Consider the following 12,897-nt stretch of genomic DNA (forward strand, 5'->3'; position numbering starts at 1 on the left):
GCAAAAGCCAAAATGAGCCTTTTTTGCTATAATAGTCACAAAAAGACAAAACAAACTTTTTAGTTCAATAAGGCAAAATGTCACATTTAAATCAAAATCATTTCATTTTTTCTCTCATAAAAGTCAAAAAAACAAAAAAACTAACCCAAACGGGACTTTTTAGCCCCAGACTAAAATAACAAAAAAATAAAAAAGGCAATCCACATCCCAAACAAACCCTTTACAAAACTAACAAAATTGTATTATATAGGACAAGGGTTTTTAGATAATTTTATAAATGGGTGGTAATAGAGAGTTCTAATGATGTGTTTGATTGGACGGACTGGATAAGAGGGATTAGAATCTTTTAGACTTGAATCTTGGGACTGTGAATCCCTCGGACTATTTGGTTGAATTGGATATGTATCCCGTGTTTGTTTTTCATAGGATTAGATGTTTGGAAATAACTATTTTTAGTGAATCCAATATATGGTTGGACGGATTGAATAATGATAAATGTTCAAAAGACTATTTTACCCTTGTAATTTATAATTTATATTTTTTATTTAATATATAATTTTTAATTTGTAATCTATAATTTATAACTTAACAATAATAAAGTTTTTTTAATTGATAAGGCCATAATTTATTATTTTTAATTAAATTAAATTTATAATTTATATTTATATTTAATATATAAATTAACAACACTAAAAAAATAATTTTATTTAATATATAAATTTAGTTTTTTAACAACACTAGAAAAATTTAATTTATGTGGCCATAATTTTCAATTTATTATTTTTAATTAAATTAAATTTATGGTTTATATTTAATATATAATTTTAAATTAACAACACTAAAAAAAATAATTTATGAATGTTCAAAATATTATTTTATTCTTTTCCAATTGTTTACTAAGTAGTAACATGAGGGTAAAATGGACATTTCACACATTATTCTCATGGGATTGGTATCCCATGGAAATAATCCCATCTCCCCTAGGATTGTTTAGTCCCAGATATGGGGGATAAAAAGTTCGGCAGACTAAAAAACAAAAAAAGCCAGATATAAGGTTTTCAATGGATTATAATCCGAATAGTAAATAGTTCCCCTAATCCCCCAATCAAACGCATAGAGCTCTAAATTGGGTTCTAGTTATGTGGCAATGAGAAAAAAAAAAAAAAGAAAAAAAAAAAGGCCAAAACGTCACATCAATAGATTGACCCCGGCTATTAGAACTCGTTTGGAGCTCTTGGTTTAGAGCTCCCAAATATTTTTGTTTATAAATTTAGTCCTAACTAATTAATCAACAATGTTAGGGATGCTTACACATTTACTAACAATCTTACCAACACACTCACAAGTTTTGATAAGATTAACCATCACTTGGTATAGAACTTATATCAACTTGTGAGTGTGTTAGTAATATTGTTAGTATCCCTAACATTTTTCCTAATTAATACTACCACACTAATGTACAAATAAACACATTTTATTTTATATTTTCAATCTCATACCACTACGTTAATAATTTTTTCACTCATAATCGAATAATACTATATATATTAATTAATGTACTAATTAATATATTAACAAATGATGTGATATAATTTTAAAAATTTTAAGTATTTATATTTTATATAATAAGTGGAGTCAATAATAATAGGGAGACTTATTTATAAGTCCTATTTTAGACACTTATACTATGTTAAGTCTTGTGTAATTTCTTATAGAGTTTCAAGTCATATTTAGATAGGAATGTATTCCATAAGATTCTATGAGTCGTAATTAAATGGTATTAATATACTTTTATACACTATAATGCCAAAACTATATATAAGAAATTGAATGTTACCATAAATCATATCTATATGAATGTGAATTTCAAAATACACGAACAAGTAATATTTTTACATTCAATTTAAAAAATCAAAAACCTAATAGGTTTGCGAAACGTAATGTGACACGTTACGTTTATGTAGGTGTCACGTTACGTTTATGTAGATGTCACGTTACGTTACGTTTATGTAATTCAATTTAAAAAATCAAAAACTTGCGTTACGTTTATATAGATGTCACGTTACGTTACGTTTATGTAGGTGCTACCTTACGTTTTGCAAACTTAATCTATGGTAACATTCAATTTCCTATATATAGTTTTACCATTATTTATGATATTAACAACTAATATTGAAAATAAATATGTTAATAAATGTTACACATAACTTATGAGAACATAAACTTTTAATAAAATCATATATAGCATAAATCTCTCTAATAAGAGTTATAAATAATTTTTCCATAATAATAATATAATTCTAAGTGCGACCGATCGTAATTTCATCCAATCTAATATGTAAAACAGATGTACAGGGAGGAGGGAGGGAGAGAGAGAGAGAGGCGACACTAATGACGGATTCAAGATCATATCAATGGTGGTTGGAGAGAGAGAGTACACACTTTTATGTGTGTGTGACACAGAGAAACGAAACCAAAACAGAGGAGAGAGAGAGGGCGTAGTCAGGTGACGTGACGATATAGAGGGAGAGGGAGAGGGAGAGGGAGAGGAAGAGAGGGGGGAGAGACCATTTACATTGCGCAGAGAGAGAGAGATGTCGGATGGGAAGAAAAAGGTGGTGCTGAACGAACAAATGTATGGAAGCTGGAAAGGAGGAGGAGGAGGAGGAGGAGGAGGGTTGCAAATGCACAGCGAGTTGGAACACGAACATCTCTCAAGGGACGGTCGAAGCTCTTACAGCCTCTCCAGTGGTATCCTTCCTTCTCTCGGTGCTCATTCCAATCGCAAAACCAAGCTTCGTCGCTTCGTTGTCTCCCCCTTCGATACCCGTTTCAGGTCTCTCTCTCTCTCTCTCTCAATGCAATTTTTTCCTCTTCCTTTTTCCATTTTTCAAAATATGGGTTCATTTCTTCTACTTGAGAGTGCTAATGGGTCAATACAAAAACAGAGAGATGGGTGATTTCATCAATTATGAAGTTGGGTTTTGAATTTTTAATAATATATTTATGGGTATTATTGGAAAGCAAAAAAAGTGCGATGAAGGTATTTATTTATATATGTGGTCTGTGTTTTCAAGTCTGCAATAGTGTTTCCTTTTTTGAAATATTTGGTTGACGCTTTGGGTTGATTTTCAAATTCCTAGTGTGTTTTGATTGATATGTTTTTTTAATGGTTCTTGTGATGCTTCCAATTATTTATTTATTTGTTTTAATGAACGTGTTGTTTTGATTTCTGGTTAGCAAATTAGATTAAATTATTTTGTGCAGTTTTCAGTTAAATTGTTACAATGATCTCACTGAGATTTATGAATGATTAAAATTTTATTCCCTTTTAGTTTTGCTTCCTAGCTATGTCTTTTTTTTCTTTTTCTTTTTCTTTTTTTGTTGAAGTTTCATTTCTTTTATTGAGCATATTATATGACTCTGTATTTGTAAATGGGTTTTAGGATTCCAGCCCTAAGAATCTAAAACTCATTTTAGGTTTCATACTTTAAATTGCGAATGATTTGGTTGTCACATTCTATTTGGTTTATGAATTTTTTTATTCTTATTTATTTTATTTTATTTTTATTGAGAAACACATTTATTTGCATTTAAATCAAAGTTTTTAATTGCGAATGGGTGACACGACACATTTTATCCTTGTGAGGCAAGGTGTAAGCCTCAAGGAGTGATCATTTGAATTTTTATATTTAGTAAATAAATAAAATATTTTAAGATTGTACTAGATTAATGCATACTCCTCTTATGTTTATGCACGAAAGGAGTATAAGACACACCTAAGGTACAGGTCTTAAACTGTGATGCACAACAAGCCTTTGGGGATGTCGCTTAAATATCAAAGTTTCAATTTGTTTTGCCGTTGCCTTGCCTCGGGATTGACTTTTAAAACTTTGATTTAAATTATCTTGTTGCTTGATGGCATGAATGTATATTTTCACAATCACATGCAGAGAAACTGGGATAATTTCTGTTGTATTCATTTTGTGTTCTATGATGCAGGCTGTGGGAGACATTACTGATAGTTCTGGTCTTCTACACAGCATGGGTGTCCCCTTTTGAATTTGGATTCCTAGATACACCAAGGGGACCTCTCTCTGTCAGTGATAACATTGTGAATGGATTTTTTGCCATTGATATTGTTTTGACCTTCTTCGTGGCATACCTTGATAAAACTACTTACCTTCTCGTTGATGAGCCAAAGCTGATTGCTTGGAGATATGCAAAAACCTGGTTGGTGTTTGATGTGATTTCCACAATCCCTGCTGAGGTTGCTAGGAGTATTCTACCTAATCCTCTTCAGGCATATGGCTACTTCAATATGCTTCGTCTTTGGCGCCTTCGCCGCGTGGGTGCCATGTTTGCAAGGTGAAATAACCAAGCAAATTTTTTTTCTTATTAAAGTGTTTCCATTTAGAATTATCAAGTTTGTTTATCCTAAGACGCAAGTTTATTCAAATATTGATACAATATTTCACGAACTTTGAGTTCAATGGACTGGTGACTTAAATTGTACTCACTAGTAATCATTTCTTAATAAGTTTTCATTATAATTGTTGCAATGTAGACAATTACTTCAAAATTTATATAAGCTCTGTCATTTCATTTATATTAGTCATAGAAAGTAGTGCAGGCCATAGATAAATAATATGAATAATAAGAACTGCTTCAATTTTTTATTTATTTCCATGGGAAGTTGTTTTCTGGAACAAAGATAAACAACATATTGTCATAAACCTTATTTTCAACATATTTTGAAGGTAATGTCAATGTTATTATGCAAATGGAAAAAAAGTTCTTGATTCCAGTATAGCCTCATTATTATTATTATCAATGTATATATATATAAAAATATTTGTCATTTCTGAGATATGTTATTTGTATTAATCTCATTATTTTGTTTATGTTCTTGTATTTTTTTACTTATAATATCTCAGATTGGAGAAAGATAGGAACTTCAGCTATTTTTGGGTTCGATGTTCAAAACTTATATGCGTAAGTATCTGTAAGATTATTTGGTTCCACAAAATAGAGGACTTTTGAAGATTATCAATCTTACTAGTCTTCTAATGATGCCTTGTAGGTAACTCTCTTAGCCGTTCACTGTGCTGGCTGCTTCTACTATCGCCTTGCTGATCGTTACAAAGATCCAAAAAATACATGGATTGGACTTGCAATGGGGAACTTTCATGAGAAGAGTTTGTGGATTCGGTATGTGACATCAATGTATTGGTCCATCACCACTCTAACAACTACTGGCTATGGTGATTTGCATCCAGTGAATACGCAGGAGATGATTTTTGACATCTTTTACATGCTCTTCAACCTTGGGTTGACATCGTATCTCATTGGAAACATGACCAACTTGGTTGTCCATATTACAAGTCGAACTAGGCAATTTGTGAGTAATTCTTCTTTATTAATTAAGTTTACAAAGGTTTTTTTAAACACATTTTGTCAGATGAGCTTTATAGGTCTTGAAATCCTTAGATCACTTCACCGTTGGAGCCAAGGACTTCTTTTTTAGATTGTATTTGTAGGAGTCCTAATTGTTACTTGTGCTGTATCCGAGCTGCAATGGCTCTTTCTAAGTTCTTGAAGTACACATCTTATTGATAAATTTTATGATGAAGTTGCCCAAACAAAAATTTATTGAATGTACCAAGAAACTTTCTTGTAAAAAATATAAATGCATAACAATTTTTATTCAGATTGCATGCACTAAATCTCTGAAACGACCATGTATATGGTTTCCTGTCTGTTAGAATTCTAAGTTTCATACATCAAAAAAGCATATTATTACCATGATAAAGGGCAGTCTCACGGAATAAATGTTCTTGTGATTTTACTAGTTTCTTTGTTGTGTTATTGATAATATCTCTATGGCTTCTACTTTTTCATTTCAATATGATGTAACGGGAGTATTGTACAGAGGGATACTATTCAAGCTGCATCAAGTTTTGCACAAAGGAACCAACTACCTCTTCGCCTGCAAGATCAGATGCTTGCTCACTTGTGTTTGAGGTACAGAACTGATTCAGAAGGGCTGCAGCAACAAGAGACTCTTGAAGCACTTCCTAAAGCCATTCGATCAAGCATTTCTCACTTTCTCTTCTATTCAGTTGTTGACAAGGTGTACTTGTTCCGTGGGGTATCAAACGACTTACTTTTTCAACTGGTAATTACTAGCATTACCTCATTGTCTTTTGTGGTGTATGGAGGGAAAATTTCAAAGAGTTGAAAAGTTTGAGAGTGAAGATTTCAAATTGTGCTTCTTTTCAATTAACTTGTGTGGGTGTGATGAAAGAGGAAGCACATTTGTATGTAAGATCCATCTGAGCACATTTTAATAATATATTTAGTAAGCTTTCATGTTTCCTTCAGATCCTGATATTTTGAAATTTTTAGGTCTCAGAGATGAAAGCCGAGTATTTTCCTCCCAAAGAAGATGTGATTTTGCAGAATGAAGCACCTACGGATCTGTATATTCTGGTTACTGGAACAGTGGTAAGAACCAAACTCCACCCCCCCCCCCCCCCCCCAAAAAAAAAAAAAAAATGAAGCAAGTGTATGTCTTTGGGAGTCACTTTCAGAAAATACCATTTTGAATGACTGCTGGAATGGTATTCTGCAGCATTTTTATATCTTTCATCAGGGTTGGGGATAAACCGAAGGGTGTGTTTGACATACCAGAAACTGCAATGGGAGGGGAAAGAAAGATAATGAAAAAAAAATAATGGAAAGAAATCTGATCCCCAAAAAAGGGGTAAATTACACTAACCTCCCTTAAAATTTAGAAAAAATACGGAAAGCTCCACAAGTTCGGCATAATTACACTATGCTTTCTTAATGTTTAAATTTTCATGACACTTTATCTCCTTACCATCAGTCATACGGTAGTCATATTGATAAAAAATGATGTTGCCATCTCTTTTATACTAAAAATGTATATGTTACCATTGATTATTTTTGTGTCCACACACCATCTACATTAGTGTTGTTTGCTTTAGTGCAAGGGAGGTTGGATAAGTTTACTAATGGAATGGAATCAATTACATTACTATATCCTTGTTAATGATATGTTTGTTATGATGGAAGGGTAGAATTGGAATAAGACGACAAATAAAATCTTATGTACTTCATTGTTCTTCTTTCCCATTAAGTCCTATCACTGTTAGATGTTTTAATGTTTTGAACAAAAACTTGACTCTATTGCCCTTTCCATTCATGCCAATCATGGAAAATGCAACTTTTAATATCAAATCATTTCATTTCCTTTCCTTTCCTTTCAGCTCAAAATGCACCTTGCCAAAGACATTTGAAAATAGAAAGGAAAAAAGGGAAGGTGAAAATTCACTAAGCTTAAACAGAGTACTCGGTCTTTCAATCCTAAACTACCACTGAATTCTCCTAGGTAGCATATGTTGTAAGTTTTCTGAATGAAACTGTATATTCAATTGTGTTTGTTTATAAAGAGTTCATCAGTTTATATAGCCCTAAATTTATGACTGAAAAAGGAAATACAAAGTTTCTTATTTACACCACAATCTTGCCTAATTCCTAATATGCCATATATACACAATCATGCCATATATACAATATATTCTCACACCTCCGCTCAAACTCAAGGTGTTTTAGTAGAAAACACTGAGAGTTTGCTAAGAAGAAACTAAAATCGAGCAGTAGTGTGAGTTTTGGTGAAGAAGTCCGCAAGTTGCAAAGTCGAGGAGACGAAAGGAAGCGAGATAGAGCTAGACTGCAGATGCTGTCGGACAAAGTGACAATCAATCTCAATGTGTTTTGTCCGTTCATGGAAGACAGTATTGTGGGCAATCTGAATAGCACTGCGGTTGTCATAATAGAGAGAGGTCGGAGAAGACTGAGGTATACCCAAATCAGAGAGAAGACAACGAAGCCAAACAAGTTCAGCAGTAGCATGAGCCATAGCACTGTACTAAGCTTCGGCAGTAGAGCGAGCAACAACAGTTTGTTTCTTGCTTTTTAAGAGATCAAGGAATCGCCAAGAAACATACAGAAACCAGAGGTGGACTTGCGATCATTAACATTACTAGCCCAATCAGAATCAGCATAGGCCACCAAGTCTAAAGAGGAAGTAGAGTACAACAGTAAGCCCTGAAAGATGGTGCTCCGGAGATAGCGAAGAATGCGAACCAAAGCAGCCCAATAGGTAGAGCGAGGAGCAGAAACGAACTAACTAACAACATGAATAGTATAAACAAGATCAAGGCGAGTGACAGTTAAATAAACTAAACAACCCACAAGCTCACGATAGATCATGGGATCATCCAGAGGGACACCATCAGTAGAGTTGAGCTTCACATTAAGCTCAATAGGTGTATCAGAAATCTTAGTATCAGTAAGACTGGTACGGTGAATAACCTCATTAGCATACTTGGTCTAAGACAGAAAATAGCCCTTTGAAAAAGAGGCAATCTCAATACCAAGAAAATAATGCAATGGACTCAGATCCTTCATTTCGAAAGTGCGAAAGAAATGTTGCTTGATCTCAGAGATAACAGAACAGTCAGAGCCAGTGATGATCATATCATCCATATAGATTAGGAGAGCAACAAAACTAACCGAGGTATGTCTCAGAAACAAAGCAAAGTTGGAAGCAGAAGGATGAAACCCAAGCTCGATAACAGTAGTCTAAAAGCGATCATACCAAGCACGAGGAGACTGTTTAGACCATACAGAGCACGCCGAAGGCGATAAACCTGTCCAGAGGAATGGTGAAGGCCAGGTGGAGGATGCATGTAAACCTCCTCAGTGAGATGGCCATTAAGAAAAGCATTCTTAGCATACATCCAATAAAGAGGCTAAGAACGAACAGCAGTAACAGAGATCAAAGTACGAACAGTAGTCATCTTGGCAACAGGAGCAAAGTCTCCTCATAATCAATACCATACTCCTGTGAGAAGCCTTTGGCAACCAGACGAGCTTTGTAGCGCTTAAGAGAACTGTGGGGAAGTGGTTTTGAAAATACTCTTTTGATCCACTGGGATGCTCGAGATCCTTAGCTAACAACCTGAAAAGGAATAAACACTCCGGTCGGGGGTGCCGGAATTAGTACTCCGACGGATAAGTCAGTATATACTCTCTTGATTGCTTGTATCTTAAGTTAAGTGTACTAATTCTCACATACCTTTCTCTGACTGATGATCCTCTATTTATATTATTCTCTTTGGGCCTTAGGGCCAGGCCCACCCTCGATCCATTACATGTACTTTTACTCGGCCTTTATTCTACTGGTTGGAATGCCGATTATTTCATTCGGCTCTTCAATTGATTAGGATCAATGCCGAATAAAGGTTATGCCTCGGACTGAACTCTTGTCTATTCATCTCTATTGACCCATTATTATTCGGCTCCCACAATTGCCCCCCAAACACTCCACTAGCATCAGTTAGTCGGCGTGTTTGGTTTCGAACTTGGAATGTCAAAAATTTGGCGGTTAATCTGATTCCTAATGCGTGTCAGAACGCGCACACGTTTTTTGGTCATTATAGCGATTTCCCGCCCCTTCGTATGCTACCTCCATTTAATGTGATTTAAAATTGTCTCTTCGAATGTATGTTTTGAATACTCAAAAATATCTGGTTCGCCTTCTAGTGCAACTCCTTCACTTCGCGGCTTCTGCAACTCCTTGTTTCTCGTTTTCCCCTTCGCCTCCCGTAAGTTTTCTTCTCTTTCACTTCCAATCCCGTTTCCTTGTTTGCTTTTAGTTCTCCATAATCCTTAGGCTGGCCAGGATGGCAAAACATTTGAAGGAGCTCCTTTCAGTGGATCGAATCTCCGGCTTTCGACGCCCCGATGACGTCCATCTGTCACTTTTGGCAGACAGCACCACTGATATGGAGAAGGCTGATGAGAGCACAATCGTCTTTCCTCTCCTGTCAATTACTGAGGGTAGAGTCCGCTTTCCCCTTCACCCATTTTTGAGGGCCGTTCTTCGACACTGGGGTCTAATCCCTTCCCAGCCCAACGTGAATTTTTTTTGCATCATAATGGGGATTATAGAGCTAAACCGGCGTCTTAGGACTAATCTAGGTATACCTGCCATTCGGCATTGTTATGTCCTAGCCAAATTTACTGGCCGGCTAGGACGTTACTTTCTTAGAGCCAAGGATGTTGATCATCACTTAGTGACTATGCTTGTCAGCTCTGGCAAGCGTGTTGATGACGTGATGGTCGTTGTCCGGGGCAACTGGGAATTCGGCGAGGGTGAAGATCGCCTAGACCCCGTGCCAAGGGGAAAAGGCGAACCAGGTGGCCGATTAGCTCAGTTTTGTTTCTTTTATTACCATATTTGTATTCGGCTCTCCATACATCTAATCGCTTTGTTTATGTAGGCAGCGACTTGAAGAGAGTGTTGGTTTTAGACGACGACGCTGTACTTGCAGAAATTAAAATCGCACTACAGTTTGTCGGCCGTCCAAACCTTCAAAAACAAGGGAGGGCGGCCCACATTCTCCTGCGGTACGAGCCGACTTACACGACATTTTTGGCGGCAGACAACATTCCAATCCCGAGAGGCGGCAATCATCTTATAGCCCTTATCTTCCCCAGTTTCAAAAACTTAAGACAAATTGGTTTAGAAACATCTGATTCGGAACACGTAGAAGAACAAGCGGCCGAACCAATCACCGAGGACTCGAACCAATTGGCAGTCGGGGTAGACGAAGCTCTTAACTCGGCCTTTGAGGAAGCGGGACTCAACTCGTCCGACCCTCCATCCACATCAGGTTTAGGGGACGTCTCATTCGAAGATATTTTTACAAACTTGGGAGACCTTCCCGGTGCTTATCCTGAGGGTATGGCTGGGGAAACGCTCACGCAAATGGCACGAAAGAAAAACGCCGAACGTATGGCCGCCCGACAGAGAGCCGAGGCCATTCGTTCTGAACCTGCCCTAACTGAATCTTTTGAACCTATTATTGTAGAAGAAACGACTCAAATTGATGTGGTCGAGACGGTGAAGGAAACCGAACGGCCGATTCCAGAAGATCGGGGGGAGAAACGTACTGTCGAGAGCGAGGCCGGCTCTGAGGAGAACCCCATTGATAAACGGTCACGCTTAGAGGAGTCGGATGTGGTTGCTCTTTTTGTTGTTCAACTAAAGATAAAAAACATGCCGATCTCCTCTGAAGCGTCGGCCTTAAAAGATCCAGCCGTGGCGTTGAGCTTGGCTGCCTCGGTCTCATTATCGGCTGACAAGGCAACCTTTTGGGCGGAGCCGGATTTGGTGGCAATAGCATTAGCTGCCCAGTCGGCCTTTCTGATATGTGACTTGATCCTAACGTCCGCTTTCTGTGTATATTGTTTTGGTTTGCAGACGGTCTTTCTGGTATGTGACTTGATCCTAACTCCTTATTTTACAGACAGTCGAAGGATAACCGAAATAGGCCGCTGCCAGCATGACGCCATTGAAAGAATTGGCCGTTTGAAATCGAAAGTCGAGGGTGAGAGGAGTAGGGCCGAGTTCGAGGCGGCGAGAGCAACAATGGAAAGTGCAAGGGCTGAAGCTAAGGCGGAAAGGGCGCGGAGTGCTGACCAGCTTAGATCTGCCGCAGAGGGGAGGGCAAACGCGAGCGAATAGTCGCTCAAGTTAGCCAAGGAGGCGATTGCCAAGCTGGAGGTCGAATTGGAAGAGTCGAAAAAGGCAAAGGAAATAGCCGACTCCGAGGCTTCCAAAGCGTTCGAGGCTAGGAAGAGCGCTGCCCTTAAAAACTATGTAGAAGAAGTCCCCAAATTCGAGAATCGGGGATTCAAGCACGGCTGGCTCAAAGCCTTTGCTGCCGCTGGTGTGACATTGGCCATGCCGATTCCATACGAGCAAGTGGACGTTGAGCCGCTTGAGTCTGATCCCGAGGATTGATTTGGGCGACACTTTAGTTTTGTTAGGAATTTTCAATGTATGTTCTTGTAAACATGTTTTGTTTTCTTAGTAGACATCTATTTACTTGGGGTAATCTTCATGTATAAAATGATGACTATCTGTATTCACTTTATGAATGAAAATTTCCCTTGCTTTGCATTATTGCCTGTACTCAATTGTTGTTATCAATGAAGATTACTGCTTTTTGCTATTTTGGGTAAGACTGCTGCTGTCTGTTGCGCGGTAGATAAACATTCTATTAAAGAGATGAATAAATTAAATATTGCTAAAAAGATAACGGCGTATCTTTGCGATTAGACTCATGAGCATTATCTTGCATATGAATGGAGGCACATGATCCTTTCGGCACAAGGCCATGGGATTTAGCCGATTCGATTTGCCAGTTATGAACCTTTCGGCACGAGGCACATGATCCTTTCGGCACAATGCATTATGCACATGATCCTTTAACGAATCTTCCTTTGCCTCAGTTATTGTAAGATAAATTGATATAGAGAGAAATTGTATGTATTATGATTGATGTTATTGATATATTGAATGTTATACACGGTCTCCTTTATATAGGAGAAAATGGCCTAAGTGGTATACACACTATACAAAACAACATCATGGCCTAAAGGGAAAGTGGTCACCGAAAGGGGAAAGGGCCACTGAAAGGGGAAAGCATACACTTTACATATTATATTCTAACAGCCCCCCTCAAACTCAAGGAGGATAGGAACTAACCAACTTGAGTTTGGAGAGAGTAGAAAAATAAAATAAAATAAAATAAAATAGGATAGGAGACACTGTATGGTTGTGTCAGACCGTTGGTGAAGACACTGTATGGTCGTGTCAGACCGTTGTAGGAGCTAACCGGAATCAATGTCGAGACAGTTTACGGGGTCATGCCGGACCGGTGTAGAAGCTGACCGGAATCAATGTCGGGACAGTTTATGGGGTTATGTCGGACCGATGTAGAAGCTTGTGGTAGTGAC

At 37.3% G+C, this 12,897-nt stretch overlaps 1 protein-coding gene across 1 annotated transcript in view; it reads left to right on the forward strand.

Moving 5' to 3' along the window:
• The first annotated feature begins 2,324 nt into the window (after positions 1–2,324).
• Positions 2,325–12,897, forward strand: part of LOC114264914 (potassium channel AKT1-like) — a 73,279-nt gene continuing 62,706 nt past the window's right edge. Inside the window, exons 1-6 of the mRNA XM_082901567.1 lie at positions 2,325–2,836; positions 4,003–4,368; positions 4,938–4,995; positions 5,084–5,401; positions 5,933–6,178; positions 6,409–6,507. Of these exons, the coding sequence (XP_082757693.1) occupies positions 2,595–2,836; positions 4,003–4,368; positions 4,938–4,995; positions 5,084–5,401; positions 5,933–6,178; positions 6,409–6,507 (1,329 nt within the window). The 5' untranslated portion in view covers positions 2,325–2,594. The remainder of the gene's footprint in view (positions 2,837–4,002; positions 4,369–4,937; positions 4,996–5,083; positions 5,402–5,932; positions 6,179–6,408; positions 6,508–12,897) is intronic.

This window comes from Camellia sinensis, chromosome 13 (assembly GCF_055761805.1).
Source record: "Camellia sinensis isolate YWXY chromosome 13, ASM5576180v1, whole genome shotgun sequence".
Taxonomy (NCBI): Eukaryota; Viridiplantae; Streptophyta; class Magnoliopsida; order Ericales; family Theaceae; genus Camellia; species Camellia sinensis.